General features: G+C 40.8%; 3 protein-coding genes across 8 annotated transcripts; 2 read left to right on the forward strand and 1 right to left on the reverse strand.

Annotated features, from left to right (window-relative positions):
- The first annotated feature begins 742 nt into the window (after positions 1–742).
- Positions 743–9,112, forward strand: thsd1 (thrombospondin, type I, domain containing 1). Its single transcript, XM_086013010.1, has 8 exons — positions 743–871; positions 1,684–1,795; positions 3,010–3,398; positions 4,312–4,972; positions 5,306–5,467; positions 5,636–6,029; positions 6,587–7,028; positions 7,560–9,112. The coding sequence occupies exons 2-8, from the start codon at positions 1,744–1,746 to the stop codon at positions 8,148–8,150; spliced, it is 2,691 nt and encodes an 896-aa protein (XP_085869136.1). The 5' UTR covers positions 743–871; positions 1,684–1,743; the 3' UTR covers positions 8,151–9,112.
- Positions 8,973–12,649, reverse strand: fgl1b (fibrinogen like 1B). 3 transcript variants are annotated; one of them, XM_086013017.1, is made up of 10 exons: positions 12,377–12,649; positions 11,621–11,703; positions 11,453–11,533; positions 11,151–11,382; positions 10,273–10,432; positions 10,111–10,208; positions 9,862–9,950; positions 9,651–9,776; positions 9,507–9,571; positions 8,973–9,327 (listed from the first exon to the last, which is right to left on the reverse strand). In XM_086013017.1, exons 2-10 carry the CDS (start codon positions 11,624–11,626, stop codon positions 9,147–9,149), a joined length of 1,038 nt encoding a protein of 345 aa, XP_085869143.1. In that variant the 5' UTR covers positions 11,627–11,703; positions 12,377–12,649; the 3' UTR covers positions 8,973–9,146. The 3 variants fall into 3 exon arrangements, with proteins under 3 accessions (XP_085869143.1, XP_085869142.1, XP_085869144.1); XM_086013016.1 differs by having other exon boundaries at positions 11,621–11,782; XM_086013018.1 differs by lacking the exon at positions 12,377–12,649 and having other exon boundaries at positions 11,453–11,476; positions 11,621–11,635.
- tpte (transmembrane phosphatase with tensin homology) lies at positions 12,424–19,048 on the forward strand. 4 transcript variants are annotated; one of them, XM_086013011.1, is made up of 19 exons: positions 12,424–12,579; positions 12,798–12,882; positions 13,044–13,124; positions 14,098–14,145; positions 14,221–14,382; positions 14,581–14,700; positions 15,521–15,620; positions 15,692–15,755; positions 15,830–15,894; positions 16,452–16,512; positions 16,605–16,686; positions 17,523–17,611; positions 17,688–17,749; positions 17,835–17,915; positions 18,012–18,117; positions 18,248–18,345; positions 18,425–18,520; positions 18,747–18,817; positions 18,906–19,048. In XM_086013011.1, the coding sequence occupies exons 2-19, from the start codon at positions 12,836–12,838 to the stop codon at positions 19,006–19,008; spliced, it is 1,536 nt and encodes a 511-aa protein (XP_085869137.1). In that variant the 5' UTR covers positions 12,424–12,579; positions 12,798–12,835; the 3' UTR covers positions 19,009–19,048. The 4 variants fall into 4 exon arrangements, with proteins under 4 accessions (XP_085869137.1, XP_085869139.1, XP_085869138.1 ...); XM_086013012.1 differs by having other exon boundaries at positions 12,488–12,647; XM_086013013.1 differs by lacking the exon at positions 12,798–12,882.
- Positions 19,049–20,107: the final 1,059 nt, after the last annotated feature.

Genomic DNA, 20,107 nt, shown 5'->3' on the forward strand with positions numbered 1-20,107 from the left:
TGCCTAAAAATGGCAAATACCATTGTTAGTGTTTGCAATTTCATTATGTGCTGTATTACTTACTGGCAGTGATTGGAGGGCTATCCAGGATGTGCCACCCCTCTTGCCCTAATAAATTGGTGCCAGGCTCTAGATTCAGTGTACAGAATGAAGATGCTTAGTTAGGCCAAACCTACAGTGTATACAATATACTGTGACTATTTTTTTATGACTTAATTTTGGTTGGATCTGGTTCTACGGCGATTATTAATGTACAAAATGCAGTGACTGAAACTGCATGATATTACATTGGTTTGCAATATGATTTTTTTTAGGAATAAAACAAACTCATTTTGATGAACGATTTGACTTACTACACTACTTCATTTATTTTAACGTTGGTCATGACATGGTCCTTGGTGAACCAAGCATTTTACGAGGTGATTCTTGCATGGTGTACAGTAGAGTATTTTGAGTGTTTTTATGAAGTCATATTTAGGATATTTTGATATTTTTTTTCTCCTAAATCATTTACACATTATGCCGGTCAGCTCTGCAAAATTCGCCAAAATGAAATTATTAATAACCATAACATATTTAGTAGTTAATTTAATTTGTTTGTGTTTTCTGGGGAAAAAAAAAGAATAGCCATTAATTTAGGAATTTGACAATATGTATGCAATACGAAACAAGCATAAAAATAAACAATAAGGCAGTAAAACAATGGTGTGCACGTGAGCTATGTTTGTCACCCACTCTCACAGCAGCACACGACAACTGTGGGCTTCTCCACACTGGGAAATAAATGCGCAGTGTTGTCATCAGTCTTGCTCAAATTGGAGCGAAAACACGGAGAAAAGCGGATCAATGTTGCTGAAATGAGTCTGGACGAGTGAGTACCGAATTTGAATGTACATTTTGTTATGTTTATGTGGAGGATGTGCGCGTTTTGTAATTACACGAACGCGGTATTATTATCAAACAAACAAAAAAAGAGGGCTATAACAACCATTTGGCTTCAAATAAGTTTCATTGAGAGTGCTCATTGTGACCAAATGTGGGCTTTCTATAAATTCCCTTAGTGTTACTACTTTACTGAACAGTATACCGAAGTTGCGCTGTAGTTTTATCTTTTATTTTATCAAAACGAATGCATAAACGTAATATACATTTGTAAAAATGACACGTTTACAAAGTTGTAAAACGTTTTTTGTTTTGTTTTGTTTATTGGTGTTGGTAAAGAAAATGACATGTGTTTTTGTTCAAAAACAAATAATAAAAAAAGACAATAGGGAACCGCAGAAGAAATGTGTGCAAAAATATTGGGACAGCTGACAATTCCAAAATGCAAACATTTGCTTTTAATTTGACACAAACTTAAGATTTCGTTGTTGGTATGTGTAATACTAATATTAGTCAAATTCATATTATATTAAACACTTTTCTTTCTATCTATCTATCTATCTATCTATCTATCTATCTATCTATCTATCTATCTATCTATCTATCTATCGATCTATCTATCGCCATATTGGTGGTGTAAGTTTCTTTTCTCATGTAGGAAGAGGAAAACTCCACAATAATGTTTGCTTCCCTCCTGTTACTCAGACTACATGAATTCAATTTCTGACAACAACGAGCAATTTTGTACTGCATATTTTGTGATGTTGTGTGCTTATATGTACTTTTTTTTTGCGATTTTAGAACTGAGCAATGGTAGAAGAAGGAGGCAATGAGGTGTAGGGTGAAAAACGAGACATCGGAATGCCACAAGCTTTCTTGCTGCTCTCTCTGTTGCTTGCCCTCATGGGATATGGTATGTGTGACCAAACTGACTCCATCAGTGATTGTCAAAGTGTGGTACCCGACCAACTACTGCTATACGGGCTTTCTCCTGTGGTATGCGAAAGAATCTCTGGATTGAAGGTTCAAACTGTGCGTAATGTTACTGTGGCTACAACATTTTAAAAGTGCTGCACAGTACATTTGTTAAATACAGTTCGGTTATATTTAACTTGTAAGTACAAAACGTTGGCATTTATCATTTCCACATTTTTTGTTTTCAGACATTTAGATTGATTAACTTGTCTATGTGCAATACTTTATTTGAACCAAGAGATCTACTAGATCACATCACCTTAAAATAAAAGAACTGCATCGTAGTTTGTCATGTGCATCCACTAAAGAGGGTAAATCATATCTGTGCTTGTCTTACAACTCGTTCAAAGCTTTGTACCTTTAGTTAGTTTGTAACCAGTGCAGTAAAATAGCTTAACACACATTACTGTGTCCCACCTTTACTGAATTCAGGGCCAAAGTCAAAAGAACAAAAAAGGTACTGTACTAATAAATAAAGGAATACAGTTGTATTAATGTTAATTAATGAAGTTGTAGTATGGACGCATATTCATTAGGCAATATCATAAAATGTAAATAGGGCTGTCAAAGTTAAAGCATTAACTATGGAGATTAATTAAAATTTTATAATGCACTAAAAATATTAACTCCGTTTTATTTACTTCCTGTTGCAGCTGAACTCTGCTCACGTTGCGGCCAAACTTTGAGGAGAGTCACTGTCGCAAAGGCGGACTTTAACGTAGTTTTACTTTAAAAAGTTGCCCGACGGCTCATTCGAGAAATTCAAATACCATATTAGTTGTACATTTTTCGTCATTCAACTGTTGTGTTTTACAGGAAAGAATTGTATTCAAGGATCAAAGAAAGCTATTAGAACATTCTTTGAATTGAAATATACTTTTATTTTTTTTCCACGTTAATTCCAAGTTTTTACTCATGTAAATATCGGTTCCAAGCTTCGTAAAATATTTTAGTTGAAAAATGCGATTAATCGAGATTAATTAGTTACAAATTTGAATCGCTTGACAGGACTAATATAAATTGTATTAACAGTGCACCGCATCATACTCACAGATACATTCTTAAATCTTTCCCCTCTCATGTATCATTTTGTTGACTAAACTATTTGTAGGACCTCTCATGACATTGTCATTTCTGTGCTCCCTGGTCAAGCTCTGGCAGGGCTCAACATCTGGCCCTCCTTCCACGTCGCCCTTAGCAACGCCAGTGTATTTGTGGACTTCAGCACGAAAACCAACAGCAGCCTCATCCGCCATCTGAGCCTCTCTCTGGTTGACATGGACACAAACGCCACCCTGCTGACCAGGACTCTGCCCAACAATCAGTCTACTGGTAGGGTGGAGCTCAACTGTTCCTGCTTCCTGTATGCTGGAACTTTCCGCTTTCTGCTGAGGCAGCGCAGCACCACGGAGGAGTCGCGCTCAAATGGGACGGGGCGTTCGGAGAGTACCACATGGTGGTGGAGTTCAGAACTGCGGGTGCAGTGGCCCACATTTCACATTGCGGTCGAGAGGGTCGGGAACCACTCGGGAGCTTTTCAGGCAAGTACCATCTAAAGAACAAGTAGTTGTTCAATAAATGTACAGGGTATGTCAGAATTCATGACCCACATGTTTTTTGAAAATGCTTATTTGTCCATCCATCCATTCTCTGTACTTCTTGTCCTCACTCAGGATCACTAGCAACATTGCTGCGGTAGTTATAACCCTTTAAAGAGAAAAGTCAACCCAAACATATTTTTTTTCAAGAATATGTTCAATGCAAGCCCACTAGTCGAAACAAGACATTCTGATAATATTGCGGTTGTGGAATAAGAGTTAATCCACACGTTTTTACCCACCTCTGGGGGCAGCCATTTTACTTCATTTTACTTCGGTCGACTGAAAATGACATCAGAACTACTCAGGGCTTAGGTAACGACCAATCACGGCTGACCCGTTTTCTGAAGCTGAGCAGTGATTGGTTGTTACCTGAACCCTGAGTAGTTGTTGAGTTGTTACATTGGGTAGTTGAGTAGCATTCAGAGATATACCTTATAAGAGAACATTTAGAATTGCATTGTTACCGATGAAATGTGCATGCAGCGCTTCTCCCAGACTTGTTGGTACAGTCCACCCGTAAGCCATACGCCGTGGCATTTTCGCCGTCGATACAGAAAATAAGTCGAAAACGCCACAGAGAAATAGATGTTGGGACGTTAGGCTGGTTTAGCGATTGGCAACATAAGATGGCCGCCGGTGGCTTCACTTCTCCTTAGTCCATTATCTCTGTGCCAAAAGAAACGCCCCCACTTGCAAGCATGACTTGTTCATATTGGAGTATTGCCAAAAGTGAAATGTTACCAATTTTTTGGAATACACAATCAATAAGAGATGTAATCCATTTACCTGATGACCCAAATCAGTAATACAAGTATAGTTACGGAGATAATTCCTTTGCATTTCCTCTCTCCAGCTCGGAATATCCACCAATGAACACTTCCAGCCTTGCTCCAGCATCCTGGAACCTGCTCTGCTACTAGAAGTCAGCTACATGGCGTACAACCAGATCGGACGAAAAGGCATCAACAAGGTGCAAGCCCGCACGCAACACTCAATCCAACCGCTCCGTTCCCAGATGATCAAGCTTCCCTGTGCCTTTCCTTTCACGGAGAGAGACTTTATCCAAGTGTCCCTTCGCTCTCCCCATTCAGCACAGGAGGTCAAAAGCTCCAGTCCTCTCTACCTGTCTCAAATCTTCTCCTATAAGCTGCTAGTGGAAAACGCCAGTACCTATAGGAGTGGATGTGAAGGGACTGTGACAGTGAAGCTGGTAACTCCACCTTGCGCTCACATTGATGGGAAAGTACTCTTGTATAAGGACAATGTTGTTGGAAGAGGGGTCGCCGTCTCCTCTGGGACGGGAGCAGGAGGAACAGCGGCGATGGGCTTTGGGCAAGAGGAGCCGTCCTCTCCTCTGTTGGCTTTTAACTGGCTGACTCAGGGAGAGAACGAGACGGAATTCAACTGCTCAGTTTTTATCCCAGGAAGGAATAAGTACTGCTTCCGATTTGTGTTTAACTACAGCCGCTCGCCTAGTCCGGCTCAGACCTGCCTAGTGGTGCACAGGAGTGAAGGTGAGCAGGGTGTCCACTACATTATTTTGTTGTAAAATGTTTGTTCAGCATGTTCCTATGGATGATAGAAAGTCCCATTAAAAAATGACTTCAATGTGTATTATAATTAAAATTAATTAAATACAAATGTCAAATACCAATTAAATTTATGCCAAAAAAAAAAGCCATTCATTCATTACATAAATACACCATTAGCTAAATAATGTGTCATTAATCAATTAAAATTGGGATTAACGGTGAATACATAAGTGTCCATTCATTAAATATTTAGAAACCGCATCTAAATATTTCACATTGTATTCCGTAAATTCTGGTCATCCTTTTTTTGTCAAGAATCTTGGGGTCCCTGGAAACAGTGGAGTGTGTGCAGTGTGAGCTGTGGAGAGGGCGTCAGGGAACGTGTGCGGGAGTGTTTGTTGCCCTCTGGTGTTGAAGGGAAGCAGTGCACTGGAATGCTGAAGGAACAGTCCCGCTGTTCCCTGGAAGACTGTGCAGGTCAGTCACTCATCCTAATATACTGCCCTGCCTTGATAAGATGAAAATTCTGCCGAACATATAAAACATGTCTGTCATTTGTAGTTATGTTGAATTGGTGAAACTAAGTAGTAGTAAAAGCATTCCAGATTTCACTGTAAGTTCCGTTGTTTGCTTTTCGTCCCCCAGCATTTCCAGCTCCTTCTCCTTCTCGTCCTCCCGTGCTGGCCGGAGTTGGCTCCCTCGGTGGCAACATGGTGGTGATTGCCGGCATCTCCCTCTGCCTTGCCGTCATTCTGGCCACTGTCGTGATCACCGTGTGGAGGAAGCTCTGCCGCACCCCTCAGTGCAGCTCCGTCCGCAGAGGCTCCACGCATTCCCCGGGCGGGCGCAAACTCTCCGACGAGGCCTCCATTTGCGGCAACAGCCTTCAGAGGCCCAGCCTGGTGTGCCTTGGTTCGACCCAGATTCACAGCGCTTCCCTGGGCGGTCCGCCTCTTCCTCAGACTACGGTGCTACCTCTCTCACAGGATCCGGAGAGGCTGTCTCCCACTGGTCAGAAGGTCCTGCCTCCCATTTTTGGGTACGTATTTGAATTAGGTTTAAAAATACACTCTTAAAACTATTGAATCAGAAATAACCAAATTGAGTGAATTAGATGACCAAGCGCTGGGTCCAAAAGAGGCCAAACCAATGCGGGGTTATTTTTACCCTGCGCATTGGGTTGAAGATTTTACCCAACATTTTGATCCAACAAGGGGTAAAAACTACCCATACTGATGAGTTAAAGATACTAAACAATGGGTTACCAGGTTATCAGTATAGATGTGGTTAAATAATACTCATTCTATGACCAACATTTTCTAAGAAGAAGCTGCAACTTTTCCCCTTTCTAAGAATGTTACATGCAATTTATTTGATCTTCAGCAAACAATAAAACCGTCCAAAATGGCAACCAGCATCAGCTCTTCAGCCAGTCCAAATCCAATCTTCAACCCGATCTCAATCTGCTCAAAATCCACAGCTACTCGGCGAGTGGGTTAGGAATAACCCATTTCATTCGATGGCCAGGCTTGTCACTCGATTTACCCGCGTACCAAATTACTTTTTTTGTTTTACTTACTTACTTGTCTCCCCTAGGTACCGCTTAGCCCAACAACAGTTAAAAGAAATGAAGAAGAAGGGTTTAAAGGAGGCCACACAGCTCTACCACGTTTCTTCAAGCCCGGTTCACGATACTTCGGAAGAGACCGTTACGTCACCAACCAATCCCCACATTCCGTCACCCATCGCGTCCTCCTTTTCTGAGCCGGCGTCGCACGCTTCCAGGATGACGCCGGACCAGCCGAGTCCCAGAGCGGACCTCGTCTTGGGTCACGCGAGTGGGGGCAGCTCCAAGTGGCGTGATCGCACTGCCGATTGGGTGGAGATGGTGGAGAGGAGTGGCATAGTCGGTCTCGCAGAGAGGCCGATGAGAAACCCATATCACAAGAATCCAGATTTCCGCAGGACCTCCAGTTTTACGGAGACAAAACCTCAGCTTTCCTCTGCAGGACATTACAGAGACAGGAGCATGACTCAGGTAAACGCCACAGATTTCGTCATGTCATTGAACCAACCACCTATCCGGTTTTGCGCCTAAATTTATTATTTAATTACTGCAAATATTGTATCGTTGTTCGTCTCTCTGTGTCAAGGACGTACAGAAATATAGAATGCATTTTTATTGGATTACAGAAGGTCCAAAAGTTCCGTTATTCCTGGGGGGAAAAAACAAATCTTTTTGTTTACTGGTTTTGTGTGCAGGGACAAAGCAATAAAATTAACACGTTCACATCTAGTGGCATTTCGGTGCCAAGCAACTATGTTGCAGTGATTTGAGGAGCTTCATTTATACAAATGTAGCGATTTGCCCACATCTTGTGGCATCTTGGTGCTAAAGAGCTATGTTTAAGTGCGTTGAGGAATTTCATTTCGACAAAAGTAAGGCTTTGCCGCTATCTTGTGACATTTGCATAGACCTTTTTGGCTCGGCTACTCGTTCTTTTTGGCAGGGCTCGGTCAAGTTGCAGAGTAACCTGTTTTGTTGTGTGCTATTTTTTGTCCTCTTCAGGTGGGATCTCGGACCCTTCCTGAAGGAAACTCGTGGACCAAAGAAAGAAGAGAGAGGTCTCCATTTAGCGTCTACCCCATTCCAGAGCACGATACCCCAAAGTGGACCCATTCTAGAGCCCAGAGGAATCCCTCAATACTGAATTCCATACCTTCTCATGGTTATCAAGTCAAACACACAGGAACCAGCACCTCGCTGAAAAATGTGGACCACTGCGGCGCTCTGGAGAGACAGGCGAGTTGCGAGACGGGAAGCAGAGCTCACGAGGGCATCTCAGGGATCGGCGGCCCGCTCCCGAGTCCTGACTGTCAGTACGGAGCGAACCTTAGTGTGGAGCGGGCCGAACAGAACTGGAACCGCCGCGGTCCATCGCCTATCCAGAGGAACATGTTGGCGCGGAAACTAAAGGAGGCTCAGTCCTGCTCCAGTGTCAGAGGACGTCAGCGCAGCTCCACCTTCAGCGCGTCGCCATCCGAAAACAGGAAAGAACATGGCCGCCCGCGTCCTGGTTCTGGATGCTACAGCTCTGCTTACACCCTGAGGGAGGCGGAGCAACAGATGCTGGAGCTTCCACCAGGATACGAGAACTAAATCATAAATAGGAATTGTCTCCAAGTACTGTGATTATCTTTTCTCAGGAGAATTTAACAGGATTTTCAAAGTATTCATAAATTGGGATTGTCTCCAAGTTCTGTGATTATCTTTTCTCAGGAGAATTTAACAGGATTTTCAAAGTATTCATTTTATCGTTTACGCCCCTAGTGGATTGTAGATTTTTACGTAATCGTTTTTTATGAATTTTTATAGTGTGACTCCGCATATTCACAGTTTGGCATTTGCTAATCCACTGTTTTTTTTTCGGGTTTTTTTCCAACCTATTGTCTGTTATTTACTGAGTAACTCACCTAAAGTAAAACTTCATCTTGGCTTCATAGTGCCAAGGAACGATGTTGACGTGAGTTGAGCACTTTCATTTAGACATAAATAGTGCTTGGCTGCCAGCTTGGTGCCAAGAAACAATGTTGAAGTGAGTTGAGGAGTTTCATTTGGGTAAAATAATGCTTTGGTGCTAACTAATACTTAAAAATGATGGAGCAACGTGTCTTCCAGGTTTGGAGATTGATTTGTCAATCGTGATTTGAGGATTAAGCATGAACAGTGATTTATCTGAAAAATTATCCAGTTTAAACGTAACACAGTAAATATTAGCATTTTTTGTGTGGGTGGGGGATTAAAATGTCATTCTACTTGTGTAAAATGACATAATTTTATGTTTTCAATGAATGGGCATATTTTGATCCAAACCCTATTTGACATTTGATGAGTTTTCTATTTGTATGGCAACCAAAGTTTTTAAATAAATTTTTGCCACTGTTTTCAAGCAAGTTCTTCAACACAAAACCCCTGTTATATAAATGGGTGCCATGCATTTTCTTTTTATTATGAGTTACACATCACATACATTGCTGGTGTCGATTGCTTATTTGTAATGACAAAAGAAGAAACTGTCGTCTGATATTTTACTGTCAAAGAGTAATAAAACTGTAGTCCGTCTAAAATGTTAATGACATGATGTGGTCGGTGTATTTAACCTTCCCCGCCACCACTGCCCATGCCGTCCAAGAAAAGCAGCGGGCGCACCTTCATGGTGGTGTGTCTGAGGGAGTACCAAAGGCCCCTCCATGTGCCCCACACTATGCCATTATCAAACTGGCCCTTGTACTCCCCTTTGCGGTAGAACTTCCCATTTAGGTTGGCAAAATGGCATCTGTTAGCAGAAAGGAAAAATAACACCGTCATCGTTTGTCATCGAAAGTAAATCGCAATTTCTGAACAATAAAATGTTTCATAGCGTTTGTTCTACATGATAGTACAAACCAATGCGGAATCAGATCATTTCTCAAATAGTGCCCCAGTAGCATTTGAAGGTAGTTCCATAAATCTCACCTGTTGTACCACCAACCTGCGTTGTTCTCTTGGGCACAGCTGCCTTGAATGTAGCGGTCATTGTCCTGTTTATGACAGTACAAACACTTCATACTGAACTATAAAAACAATACTTAACAGAAGCATGAGCGGTGGACTACTAACCTGATCCCTAGTGCTGAACTGCATGCCACGAAGGCCCGCAGACCATTGCTCCACCATACCCGCTCCACCTGCCAGAGCATCCCCAGCTTTCCCGCTGTATATCCCGTACCGGAGCCGGTAGCGATCCTATTTTTTAAACAAAGACATCAATGTCCCGTGAAATGATAACAGTTACTGTACATATGACAAAGAGTAGAACTGTGTTACGTACAGCTTCGTTAGTGATCTGGAAATCCTCGTAGTATGCATGACTTCTCTGTCCCACCCAATCCATTAGGTCTATCTTCACCAGATTCTTACCTTAGGATACAAATAGTCAGTGTAAAAAAAATAATAATAATATTATATATATATATATATATATATATATATATATATATATATATATATATATATATATATATATATATATATATATATATATATATCTCCATACATATAAAATTCTGTTATTGCTTACCGTCTGAAAGCAGAGAATAGATGTGCTCATTTCCTAACCAGAACTCATCATTCCACAGCTTGAAATCGCCAAAGCCATCTCTGTAATCCACCCAATCTCTAGGAAGAAACTCGTATATTATATTAACAAGATGATTTCATGTAATTTTCATTCATTTAACACCTGTCAAAGTCGACTTTTCCATTCCGCCTTCTCTGGAATACCGTCCATCCTCCTCCGTCGTCCATGTCGCAGTAGACCAAAACTGGCTCCTGGTGGATTTTGGGTCTGATGCGGTAAAACCCGCTGGTGGGTCCTATTCTGTCAAACAGCTCAGAACAGTCTGAAACCATTAAAAAAAGCTAATCATTACTAATAACTTGGTAGGTGATCACAGAGATAAAGATAAAGATGTGTCAGTCTGGCAATACACTCTTAAAACTGCTGGGTGAAAAGTACCGGGTAACCCAAATAGGTCGAAATTGCCAAGCAGTGCTGGGTCTAAAAACGACCAAGCTAATGCTAGGGTTATTTATACCCACTGCATTGGGTTGAGGATTTGAGCAAATACTTTGGGTCGAGATTTTGAGCCAACAAGGGGTAAAACTACCCATACTGAAGAGTTAAAGCTACCAAACAATGGGTTACCAGGTTATCAGAAGCTGAGCTTAAAAATAATATTATCTCACCAACAATTTCTAAGAAGGAGAAGAAGCAATTTTCACAGCAAGTCGCACAATTTTACCCGCCATCAACATTACATGACATTTACTTCAACTTCAGTTCACAAAACTGTCCAAAATGGCGACTAGCTTCAACTCTTCAGCAAGGCCAAATCCAATCTTCAACCCAATCTGCTAGGTAAAAACAATTAAACCAACTTTGGTTCAAAGTAGCCCAATCTATTATCTACTCAAAATCCACAGTGAGTGGTTGAGGAAACCTGCACACTCACATCTGAGAATTGTTATTATATTATTATTATTATTATTGTTATTATTATTATTTTGTTCAGAGCCTCATGGAGGCATTGGCCAGCTCCGGGTGATCATTTCATGTACCTCTGTCGTGGACAATCAGGCTTCCTGCTGGCGGAAGAGGCTTCATCAAGGTCGTATTGGAGCTTTCCAACGACCCGCTGCCATTGTTGGAAACCGATTGAGTCCGAGCAGGTGAAATCGGGCGGAAGAATTTGTGCCTCTGCAAGTGTTGCACCTGCCATTCTCTGATTAGGAGTTTGTTTTCCAGTCGCTTTATGCCGCGCTTGAGAGCTGCAACATCTGGACTGCATCCCTTTGGTTGTAAAGAAACAAAATGATTCAAATTCCATCTAGCGATCAATAGGATAATATAGATTACCCACCGAAAACTGTTTTGATGATGAAGTCTTGGTTGGGAAAACCAGGAAAAACAACATCAACACTGGGAAGAAATCCTTGGCTGTCTAAGATAATTGAAAACATTGCACTTCAAACGCTATTGATCAAAATGCTATGTTCATACTTGATGACTTGCAATAAACAGCACCTACCTTCATTTCGCTGCGTTTCTTTTGTTGTCTCCAGGCTCTGCGTTCTGCTGTCAGTATTTATTTCAAACTGGGTTGGGTTGGTTCTGCATGGTCCACATTAGAGGAAGAACATTGCCAAAGTCTGAACCAAAGTTTCTCTTCTTTTTCCAGCTGATGTCATTCCTAATTCCAGGAATACCTTTTAAGTTTATGATATTTGACTTCACGTGAGTCATTCAACATATTTGCTCTCTAAAGAACAACCACACACTGACAAAACAGCATTATTACTCTCTAAGATACTGAAAAATGGAAAATAAAATTAATCTGCCAAGCAATAAACAAATAAATATATAAATACTACTAATGAATAAAGTATGATAAATGCATAATCAATCAATTTAATCATCATATTAGTTGTCGATTAATTAATTGTTGCACCTCGAATTTCTTTAAAAAAAATGATCAACACAAATGAAACCAAATTAGAAATTAACAAAAAAAAAAAAAAAAAAAAAAAAAAGAGTAAACAAATACATGCAAACATCACCATCAACCAAACACTTTGGCACACATTCCAATTACATACAATTGTTAAACAAAAGAAAAATATTCTGCCAATGCTTAATAATGTGCCTAACACAAAATAATCGGATAGACATTTTGTTCTTAATCATCATTCGTTGCATGTTCAAAACAATCTCCTATTTTTGTACTTTTGTGCAGTTGTAATGAAAAGCAGATGTGGCAAAGAGGAGGAGAAGGAGGTGGCTTAACTTTTGCAACAGCGAGATGAGGGGCGGAAAAAAAAAAAACATCCAGGAAGTCCCAAACACAAAAACCGCTACGTTCGCACAAAAAAAGAGGCGTGAATGAGTAGAACACTAAGCATCCGTTTAACCTTTGAACCGTCTTCCTTTTACTCCACGACGAGTCACAAGACCGATTCCCGGTGATTCTCCCGAATGCCGATGCCAACGGTAAGCAAGGAGACACTTGAAAGTTCCAAAGAGAGGAACTAGAGGGATTTGCACTCGTGTCCTGCATGGTTTGTGCCACTTTTCTTCCTGCTAATTAACCTCATTAATTAACCACCTCGTTGTGCTCTTCACGCGCGCAATTTTGCGCGTCCTTTTCTGCATCCACGCTGAAAGTATATTTGTAAATATCTTTGCACGCTGCTCTTTGCCTCATCTAGAAACTTCAGGTTTACAGCAACACAACTTTCTTAAAGTCATGACCACGGTCCACTTCAACCCGGGTTCGGATTCAGGTGTGAATGGGTGAGGATAAAAAAAAAATGCACAAAAAAACACATGACTTCCTTCAGGGAAAGATTAACCTTGAATGCGCATGAGTGTGTTTTTTACTGCATGGTTTAATGTTTGAGCGGATTTATGTGTCACTTATTTTTGAACCAAATATGTTTTTTGGTGACTTTTAGAAGTGTGGCAATGATGGATGATGCCAAAGTGGAGATTGACAACGGGCGCGATGATGCTGTGGAACCCGACACTATGTACCAGTGAGTAAATTACGCAATGGATTATTGGATTGTTTTTATTTATACTTGCAAGTGCAATGGCACCGATAAAAGTCAAATACTAGCAAAATAGTCCATCTCAGGTGTAACCAAAATCTTGTGTGAAAACGTGGTAGCTAGTGGTTCGAATGTCTGCCTCACAATTGTGAGGCTCCGGGTTCGAATCTTTTCTGGCCTTTGTGTGTGGAGTTTGAGCCTCCGCAATGTGAGTTGGTACTCTGCCCACCTTTTTTTTCTTTTTTATTGACTTGAGGTACAAGTCTGAAAATTTGACACACCACAGGTACACACTAGTGAGGCCAGCTAACTTGGACCAGCGTCACTGTTGTCCTTCATTTCCAGTTGTACATGATGGGAATGTGTTAAACTAACACATATGTGTTGTGTATATATATATATATATATATATATGTGCAACCGATGCACATGTTCAGATTAAGTTAATTCAGTGGTCTTTTTTTTTTAAGGCTATATCACAACAATCCAGGACTAAATTATCTTCAGTCTTTTGCACATTACACACTTTCAGCACTTCAAACGTATTAATGATTGCCTTTACAGTTATTAAAGGGGAATCAACCCAAACATATTTTTTTTCGAGAATATGTTCGCAGCAAGCCCTGAGCAGCTGTGATGTCATTTTCAGTCAACAGAAGTGACAAAATGGCCGCCCTCAGAGAGATGGCTAAAAACGGGTGGATTAACTCTTATTCCACAAACGCAATATTTATCAGAATGTCTTGTTTCAACTAGTGGGCTTGCATAGAACATATTCTTAAAAAAAAAATGTTTGGGTTACTTTTCTTTTAAAGGGTTATAACTACCGCAGCAATGTTGCTAGTGACCCTAAGTGAGGATAAGAAGAACAGAGAATAGATGGATGGATTTACAATTGCTCCAAATCACCATTAATATGCACTAAAATGATAATAAAATATCTTAATCCAATTTTCAGCAATATCCGGAAGAAAATTGCCCCCTTTGTTATGTCCTTTGGATTCCGGTCAGTATCTTTCTGAATTTTAGACTCAATACTGTCTTATTTTGAAGAATAACATTCTATATTATCCTCACTCAGTGTTTTCGGAGTGGTACTGATCCTCGTTGACATTGTGCTGGTCATCGTGGACATTTCCCTGCCAGCCAGGAGCAGAGAAGTGGGAAATTCTCTTGAGACGGTATCCCTTGTTATTTCCTTCTTCTTCCTGGCTGATGTCCTCCTCAGAGTCTACGTGGAAGGGTAGGCATAACATGCAAACTACTCCCTAAAAATACAAAGTGTGCCGTGATTGGCTGTTGAAGAGGAAGTAATGCAAGGAGGAAGTTTGGCCGGAAATGAAATGGCCTCCAGGAAAAGGACTCCTAGGATGTTTTTAAATGGACGCGTTTCATTGCGACATTATCACGCCACATTTTTTTATTTGTGTGTTTGTTTAAGATTCAAAGTTTACTTTGGCTCCAAATTGAACATCATTGACGCCTGTGTCGTGCTGGTCACATTGGTGGTCACCATGAGCTACACCTTCACAGACCTGTCTGGTGCCAGCCTCATTCCAAGGTACTCAGTACAATATTTTTCCCCCTCAGCCGATTTGAATGATTTAAAGGTGCAATATAATACCACAATCAGTTGTAAATAAACTCACAGACACTCTATTAGGTACACCTGAAATCTTGTGAGACCCACAAAAGTGTCTGTTTTGATTCATGGGAGATATTAACATTTATCATTTGCTCATGGAAATTTAATACATTTTTCACTTCTATTTAATATTGATTAATAAAGTAGTATTGACAATATTCTGATGCTGTTTTATTATATTTTGACTATCTTGTTGACTAAGGTATCTCATTATAAGATTTATAAAACATGTATTTTTGCCCCCATAAGGCATCTAAATAATCAAAATATTAGAGACATCATGATGTAGAATGACAGTGCAGTTCAGAGCATTAAGTTTCTGAAAGTAGACTGGCTGCTTAAAATGAAAATGAATTAAAATAAAAACTTAAAATACTTGCAATGCCATCTATTTGTGCTCATCTAAAATAATTATTGCTCACATGAATTGCATTTTATTTACAGTAAATATGCATTTTTATCTAGCGGTTGGCTGTTTTGAAAAGTTTCAAAACTATTTGAAAGTGCTTACATTCGATTTTGGTAATGATGATTTGCTTTGTGTGGGTGTACCTAATGCAGTGTCTGATGGCGGATTATTTTGTCGTTCTCACAACGGAATTAAATTCTGAAAAAGACTTAAAAAAGTGCCTGCGCAGCTGACCTGAAACCTGTGCTCATGAGATCATTACCAACTGCGCAGTAGCTCTTGCCGTATTTTCTTAATCACTCCATTTTAATGTTACTTCGTCCACAGGGTGGTGTCCTTTCTCCGTTTCTTGAGAATTATCATCCTGGTGAGGCTGTTCAGGCTGGCAGCTCAGAAGAAAGAGCTGGAGAAGGTCACAAGGAGGATGGTAATCGTGCCTGTCGCTGTGTGCAAGTAGGACATTGAAGGAAGATGTTAGCTTCTTTCCATTCTTCTCAGGTGTCTGAGAACAAGCGGCGCTACCAAAAGGACGGCTTTGACTTGGACCTTACCTATGTCACAGGTAAAAGCAGCATAGCCTGTTGCGATCATGATTTTTTTTTTTTACATTTATTTTTTCTTGACTTTCTTGTTCAGATCGTGTGATTGCCATGTCTTTCCCTTCATCTGGCAAGCAATCTTTCTACAGGAACCCAATCAAGGTATGTGCAGTACACAATTGTTGCAATTTATAATCAATAATCGGACCACTTTTTAACACCCTTGTTCACTCATTCACTGCCAGAAATTTTCAGACACTCTTTTACCCTAATGTTTGAAAAAATATCTAAATAAATTCCTGGGATTGAATGGCTGGACTGTGAAAAGGCAAGTCAATTCATCAATGGCAATGAATGAGTTAAGATAAGAATCACTGTGGTGTCACAGTTTTTTTTTTGTTGTTGTTAACTATAACAACCTTGATTCTATGTTCAACCTCATATAATCTTTTGTTTTAATACAAGGATAAGAAAGTAGAATTATTTTCTCGCTCTCTCGTCCTCTGATTTTCCATTCTCACTTTTCTGTGAGGCAAAACCAGACGCCTGTGGTCGGGAGGGGCAGTTGCGTGAGGCAAATGATAACTTGATAACTAGGTCGAGAAATACTGTAGGTAGACACTTCTTAAAGCCATCGGGTTCTATTTGAAATTTCTCCTTGCGTTTTTATTAAATCTCCCGTTATTCTCCAAGTGCTTGTCTCGTCTGTTTTCTTCTAGGAGGTGGCCCGGTTCCTTGACACTAAACACGAAGGTCATTACAAAGTTTACAACCTTTGCAGTAAGTCAGCGTTCAACATTTTTGGTCCATGTTGAGATCTCAAGGACTGTTAAAAAACAACATAGGCACATCTCAATTGTTTGTTTTGGCAGGTGAGAAAGGCTACGACCCCAAGTTTTTTCACTACAGCGTTGAACGGGTGTTCATCGATGACCACAACGTTCCTTCTTTAGAGTGAGTTTCTTACTGAGTCGAGCACAAATCTAAATGACAAAATTGTACCATATTCTGACTCTAGCACAGAAAATCCAAATTTGTCATTTTTCACATTTCAAATACTACAGTATTGGTGAGTTTTCACATGGGTCTGTTATTTTTAGAAATGATTGACTAATCTGAAGTGTTACAAATGGCTTTCTGTCTTTAGCAATACCATAATAATGACTCAAAAAACATTCCTAATTTTTTTTTTTCCTTTTTCATGGCAGAGCCAGCCACAAAATTATCGAACTTCGGATGCTATGCTCCGCCCACCTAGGGTGTTGTATGAAAAGAGCTTGGCAATATTGCATTGGATTGTCTATATTGGATGTCTTCTTCTGACTGGGCCTTATTTGGATGAAAATGGCTGCTTCAAACTAAAATGGCTGACTTTTTTTTTATGGGTCCTGACATGATAGACATGTCCACCAAATTTTGTGTTGGCTGATAAAATGGGTGTTAGGGGCTATTTTTTTCTCTTTTGGAGACCCCTGAAATACTTTCATTTTTACCATCTCACATGTAATTGCAAAAAATGGCTCCATTTCCACAGCCATTTGTCAGAAAAATAACAAACATTAAAGAACCACCTAATAATACAAATTGTTTGTATTCATGGCTATGAATGATGCTTTCCAAATTTACATTGAAAACCACAGAGCAAACCTAAGAATTACAACAGTCAGCACCTGTTAAGAAGTATGGCGAAAAGATATCAGATTAAGAGTGAATGAGTCCAAATTTCAAATTAGGATTGTCTGCGCTCTATTGAATGAATGTTGGATTTTAATATTGAGCGTGCATTTCAGGGACATGCTGAAATACACAGCTAGTGTGAGGGAGTGGATGTCAGCTGATCCCAAGAACGTCATCGCTATTCACTGCAAAGGAGGGAAAGGTGATTCCTCTTTTGAGCAAGGCAGCAATCTCTTAGTTGACATGTGCATAAACGCTGATTTTTGCTCTTGTATCAGGTCGTACTGGTACTCTGGTGTGCACGTGGCTTATTGACAGCGACCAGTTTGAGAGTGCACAGGTGAGGCGAACTAAGGAGTGCAAGTAAGGCGAGACGTCTTCACCCAGCGGCGGCTTTTCATTTAATTTTATATTTTGCCTAATAGGACAGTCTGGAGTATTTTGGGGAGAGGAGGACGGACAAGAGTCGAAGCTCCAAGTTTCAAGGAGTGGAGACGCCCTCCCAGGTTGGAAGATGCCTATCGGGATAAACCGCCTCCAAATGCGCTCAAGCATTTCTAGTTGAAGATGTTTTTAGTCTGTTTTGTGTGTGTGTACTCCAGAGCAGGTACGTGGGCTATTACGAGATGATGAAGACTAAATTCAACAGACAGCCTCCTCCTCCAAAGAGCCTCAGGATCAAGAGCATCCGCATCCACTCCATAGCAGGTCCAACACAACATTCACACACACAGGACACAACATGAACTGTGCAATGCAAATGAAAAATGTTAAAGGTGTTCAGTTTTGACGGAGAGCTTTTGAGTAGTTCAAATGATGCGGTCGTTTCCGTCATCAGGTGTGGGCAGAGGTAACGGCAGCGACTTGAAGGTGAAGATAATCGTCAGGAAAGAGCTCGTTTTTCGGTGTGTGTGCGCCACGCAGGAGAACTGCACGGTAAGTCATCGGCTGTCCTCTGAAGTGGGATCGCTCGCGAGTGGCTGAGAGACTCACCTGTGGCTGTTTTGGTTTTTAGGTGTTTCCCGACGTGGGCGGCAATGCAGCAGTCATCAGCCTCCAGAATGGACCTGAGGTTCAAGGAGACGTCAAGGTCATGTTTGAGTCCACCGCTGTGAGTGTTTTTACACTTTGGGACCACAAGCGTGGACAATAAAATGTATCCGACGATACTGGCGCTTCTCGTTCGGATTCCCGTTGACTTTTCCTCTCAACGGCTCTAAAAGAGTTAATCACACTGTAACAAATATCATCACCCTCCTATACATCATTTTTGCTGTTTATTATATGTGATATTTGACACTCTCCCATGTCGGTTTTCCCAAATTCCTCGTCCTCAGGGTATCCCTAAAGGATATGAAGACGTTCCCTTCTACTTCTGGTTCAATACCTCCTTCATATCAGATAACAAGTATGAACACCCTCGTTTCTAGTAATCATATTTCTGATTTATGTTGACTGTTCAAGTGTCTCACTGCTGTCTGATGATGTCTCTGCAGGCTGTTTTTACCCAGAGAGGAACTGGACAATCCCCACAAGCCCAAAATGTGGGACTTGTACAAGGAGGACTTTGGTGTCACCATAACGTTCTTGGATGTGTAGTAGTTATTGTAATAATAAATGCTCTTTAGCATATGAAGGAGCTTTTTTTTTCCTCTTTCAAATGAGCAGTGGTAAAGAGAATTAACTGTAATAAATTGTCTAAATTAGGAAAAGAATGACAGCTTAATATTAGACTGGTGCAAGTGGGGATACAAGTCAAGAAAAGAATTACATTAAAAGAACATCTAGAAGAGTAAAGTCTCATGTTTTGGTGTCAAGGGGGAAAATAAATAAATGCAGGCCTGATTAATCTTCAGTTCTACTGTGAAATCGTTTCCAACTCTTTGTCAAGCGGCATTTAGATAAAAATAGAGCCCTATTTAGTAGCTATCTGCTGTTTGCAGCATCGCTTAAGCGTGCATTTCCTAACCTTGCAAAACCAGACAGCTCCAATGAAAAAGTTGTGAAAAATAATGGTTTCCTTTCAGAAACTTGTGCCATACTCCTTTTACTGCAAATAGCGTCATCTACATTGAAGCAAGTCACAAGCCCACACGTTTGTGTCATCACCACATACATTTTCCAAATACCCACTTCATTGCTAAATGTATGCTTGAAGAGGAAGTCCACCAAAACATTTTAAAGAATATGTTTTATGCAGGCGGCACGGTGCTCGACTGGTTGGCACGTCCGCCTCACAGTTCAGAGGTCGTGGGTTCGATCCCGGCCCCGGCCTCCCTGTGTGGGGTTTGCATGTTCTCCCCGTGCCTGCGTGGGTTTTCTCCGGGTACTCCGGTTTCCTCCCACATTCCAAAAACATGCATGGTAAGTTGATTGGACTCTCTAAATTGCCCCTAGGTGTGTGTGAATGCGGATGTTTGTCTCTGTGTGCCCTGCGATTGGCTGGCAACCAGTTCAGGGTGTCCCCCGCCTACTGCCCAAAGACAGCTGGGATGGGCTCCAGCACGCCCCGCGACCCTTGTGAGGATAAGCGGTATCGATAATGGATGGGTGGATGATTTATGCAAGCCAACTAGTTGAAACAGGGCATTCTGATTAATATTGTGTTTGTGGAATACGAGTCAAGCAACAAAATCTAAAACTGCTCACAACGACCAATCACGGCTCAGATTCAGAAAACAGGTCAGCCGTGAACGTA

Source organism: Filicampus tigris, chromosome 17, assembly GCF_054856515.1.
Source record: "Filicampus tigris isolate MCC_2025a chromosome 17, RoL_Ftig_1.0, whole genome shotgun sequence".
Classification (NCBI taxonomy): Eukaryota; Metazoa; Chordata; class Actinopteri; order Syngnathiformes; family Syngnathidae; genus Filicampus; species Filicampus tigris.

Excerpts from the sequence above, each read along its gene's own strand:
- tpte (XM_086013011.1), top strand. The coding sequence starts at position 12,836 with ATGACCACGGTCCACTTCAACCCGGGTTCGGATTCAGGTGTGAATGG. Across the intron at positions 13,125-14,097 it reads GAACCCGACACTATGTACCA|CAATATCCGGAAGAAAATTG; the intron begins GTGAGTAAATTA and ends TCCAATTTTCAG. Across the intron at positions 14,146-14,220 it reads GTTATGTCCTTTGGATTCCG|TGTTTTCGGAGTGGTACTGA; the intron begins GTCAGTATCTTT and ends ATCCTCACTCAG.
- thsd1 (XM_086013010.1), top strand. The coding sequence starts at position 1,744 with ATGCCACAAGCTTTCTTGCTGCTCTCTCTGTTGCTTGCCCTCATGGGA. Across the intron at positions 5,468-5,635 it reads TTCCCTGGAAGACTGTGCAG|CATTTCCAGCTCCTTCTCCT; the intron begins GTCAGTCACTCA and ends TTCGTCCCCCAG. Across the intron at positions 7,029-7,559 it reads GAGACAGGAGCATGACTCAG|GTGGGATCTCGGACCCTTCC; the intron begins GTAAACGCCACA and ends TGTCCTCTTCAG.
- fgl1b (XM_086013017.1), bottom strand. Across the intron at positions 11,383-11,452 it reads CATCATCAAAACAGTTTTCG|GGATGCAGTCCAGATGTTGC; the intron begins GTGGGTAATCTA and ends TTACAACCAAAG. Across the intron at positions 9,572-9,650 it reads AGTTCAGCACTAGGGATCAG|GACAATGACCGCTACATTCA; the intron begins GTTAGTAGTCCA and ends TGTCATAAACAG.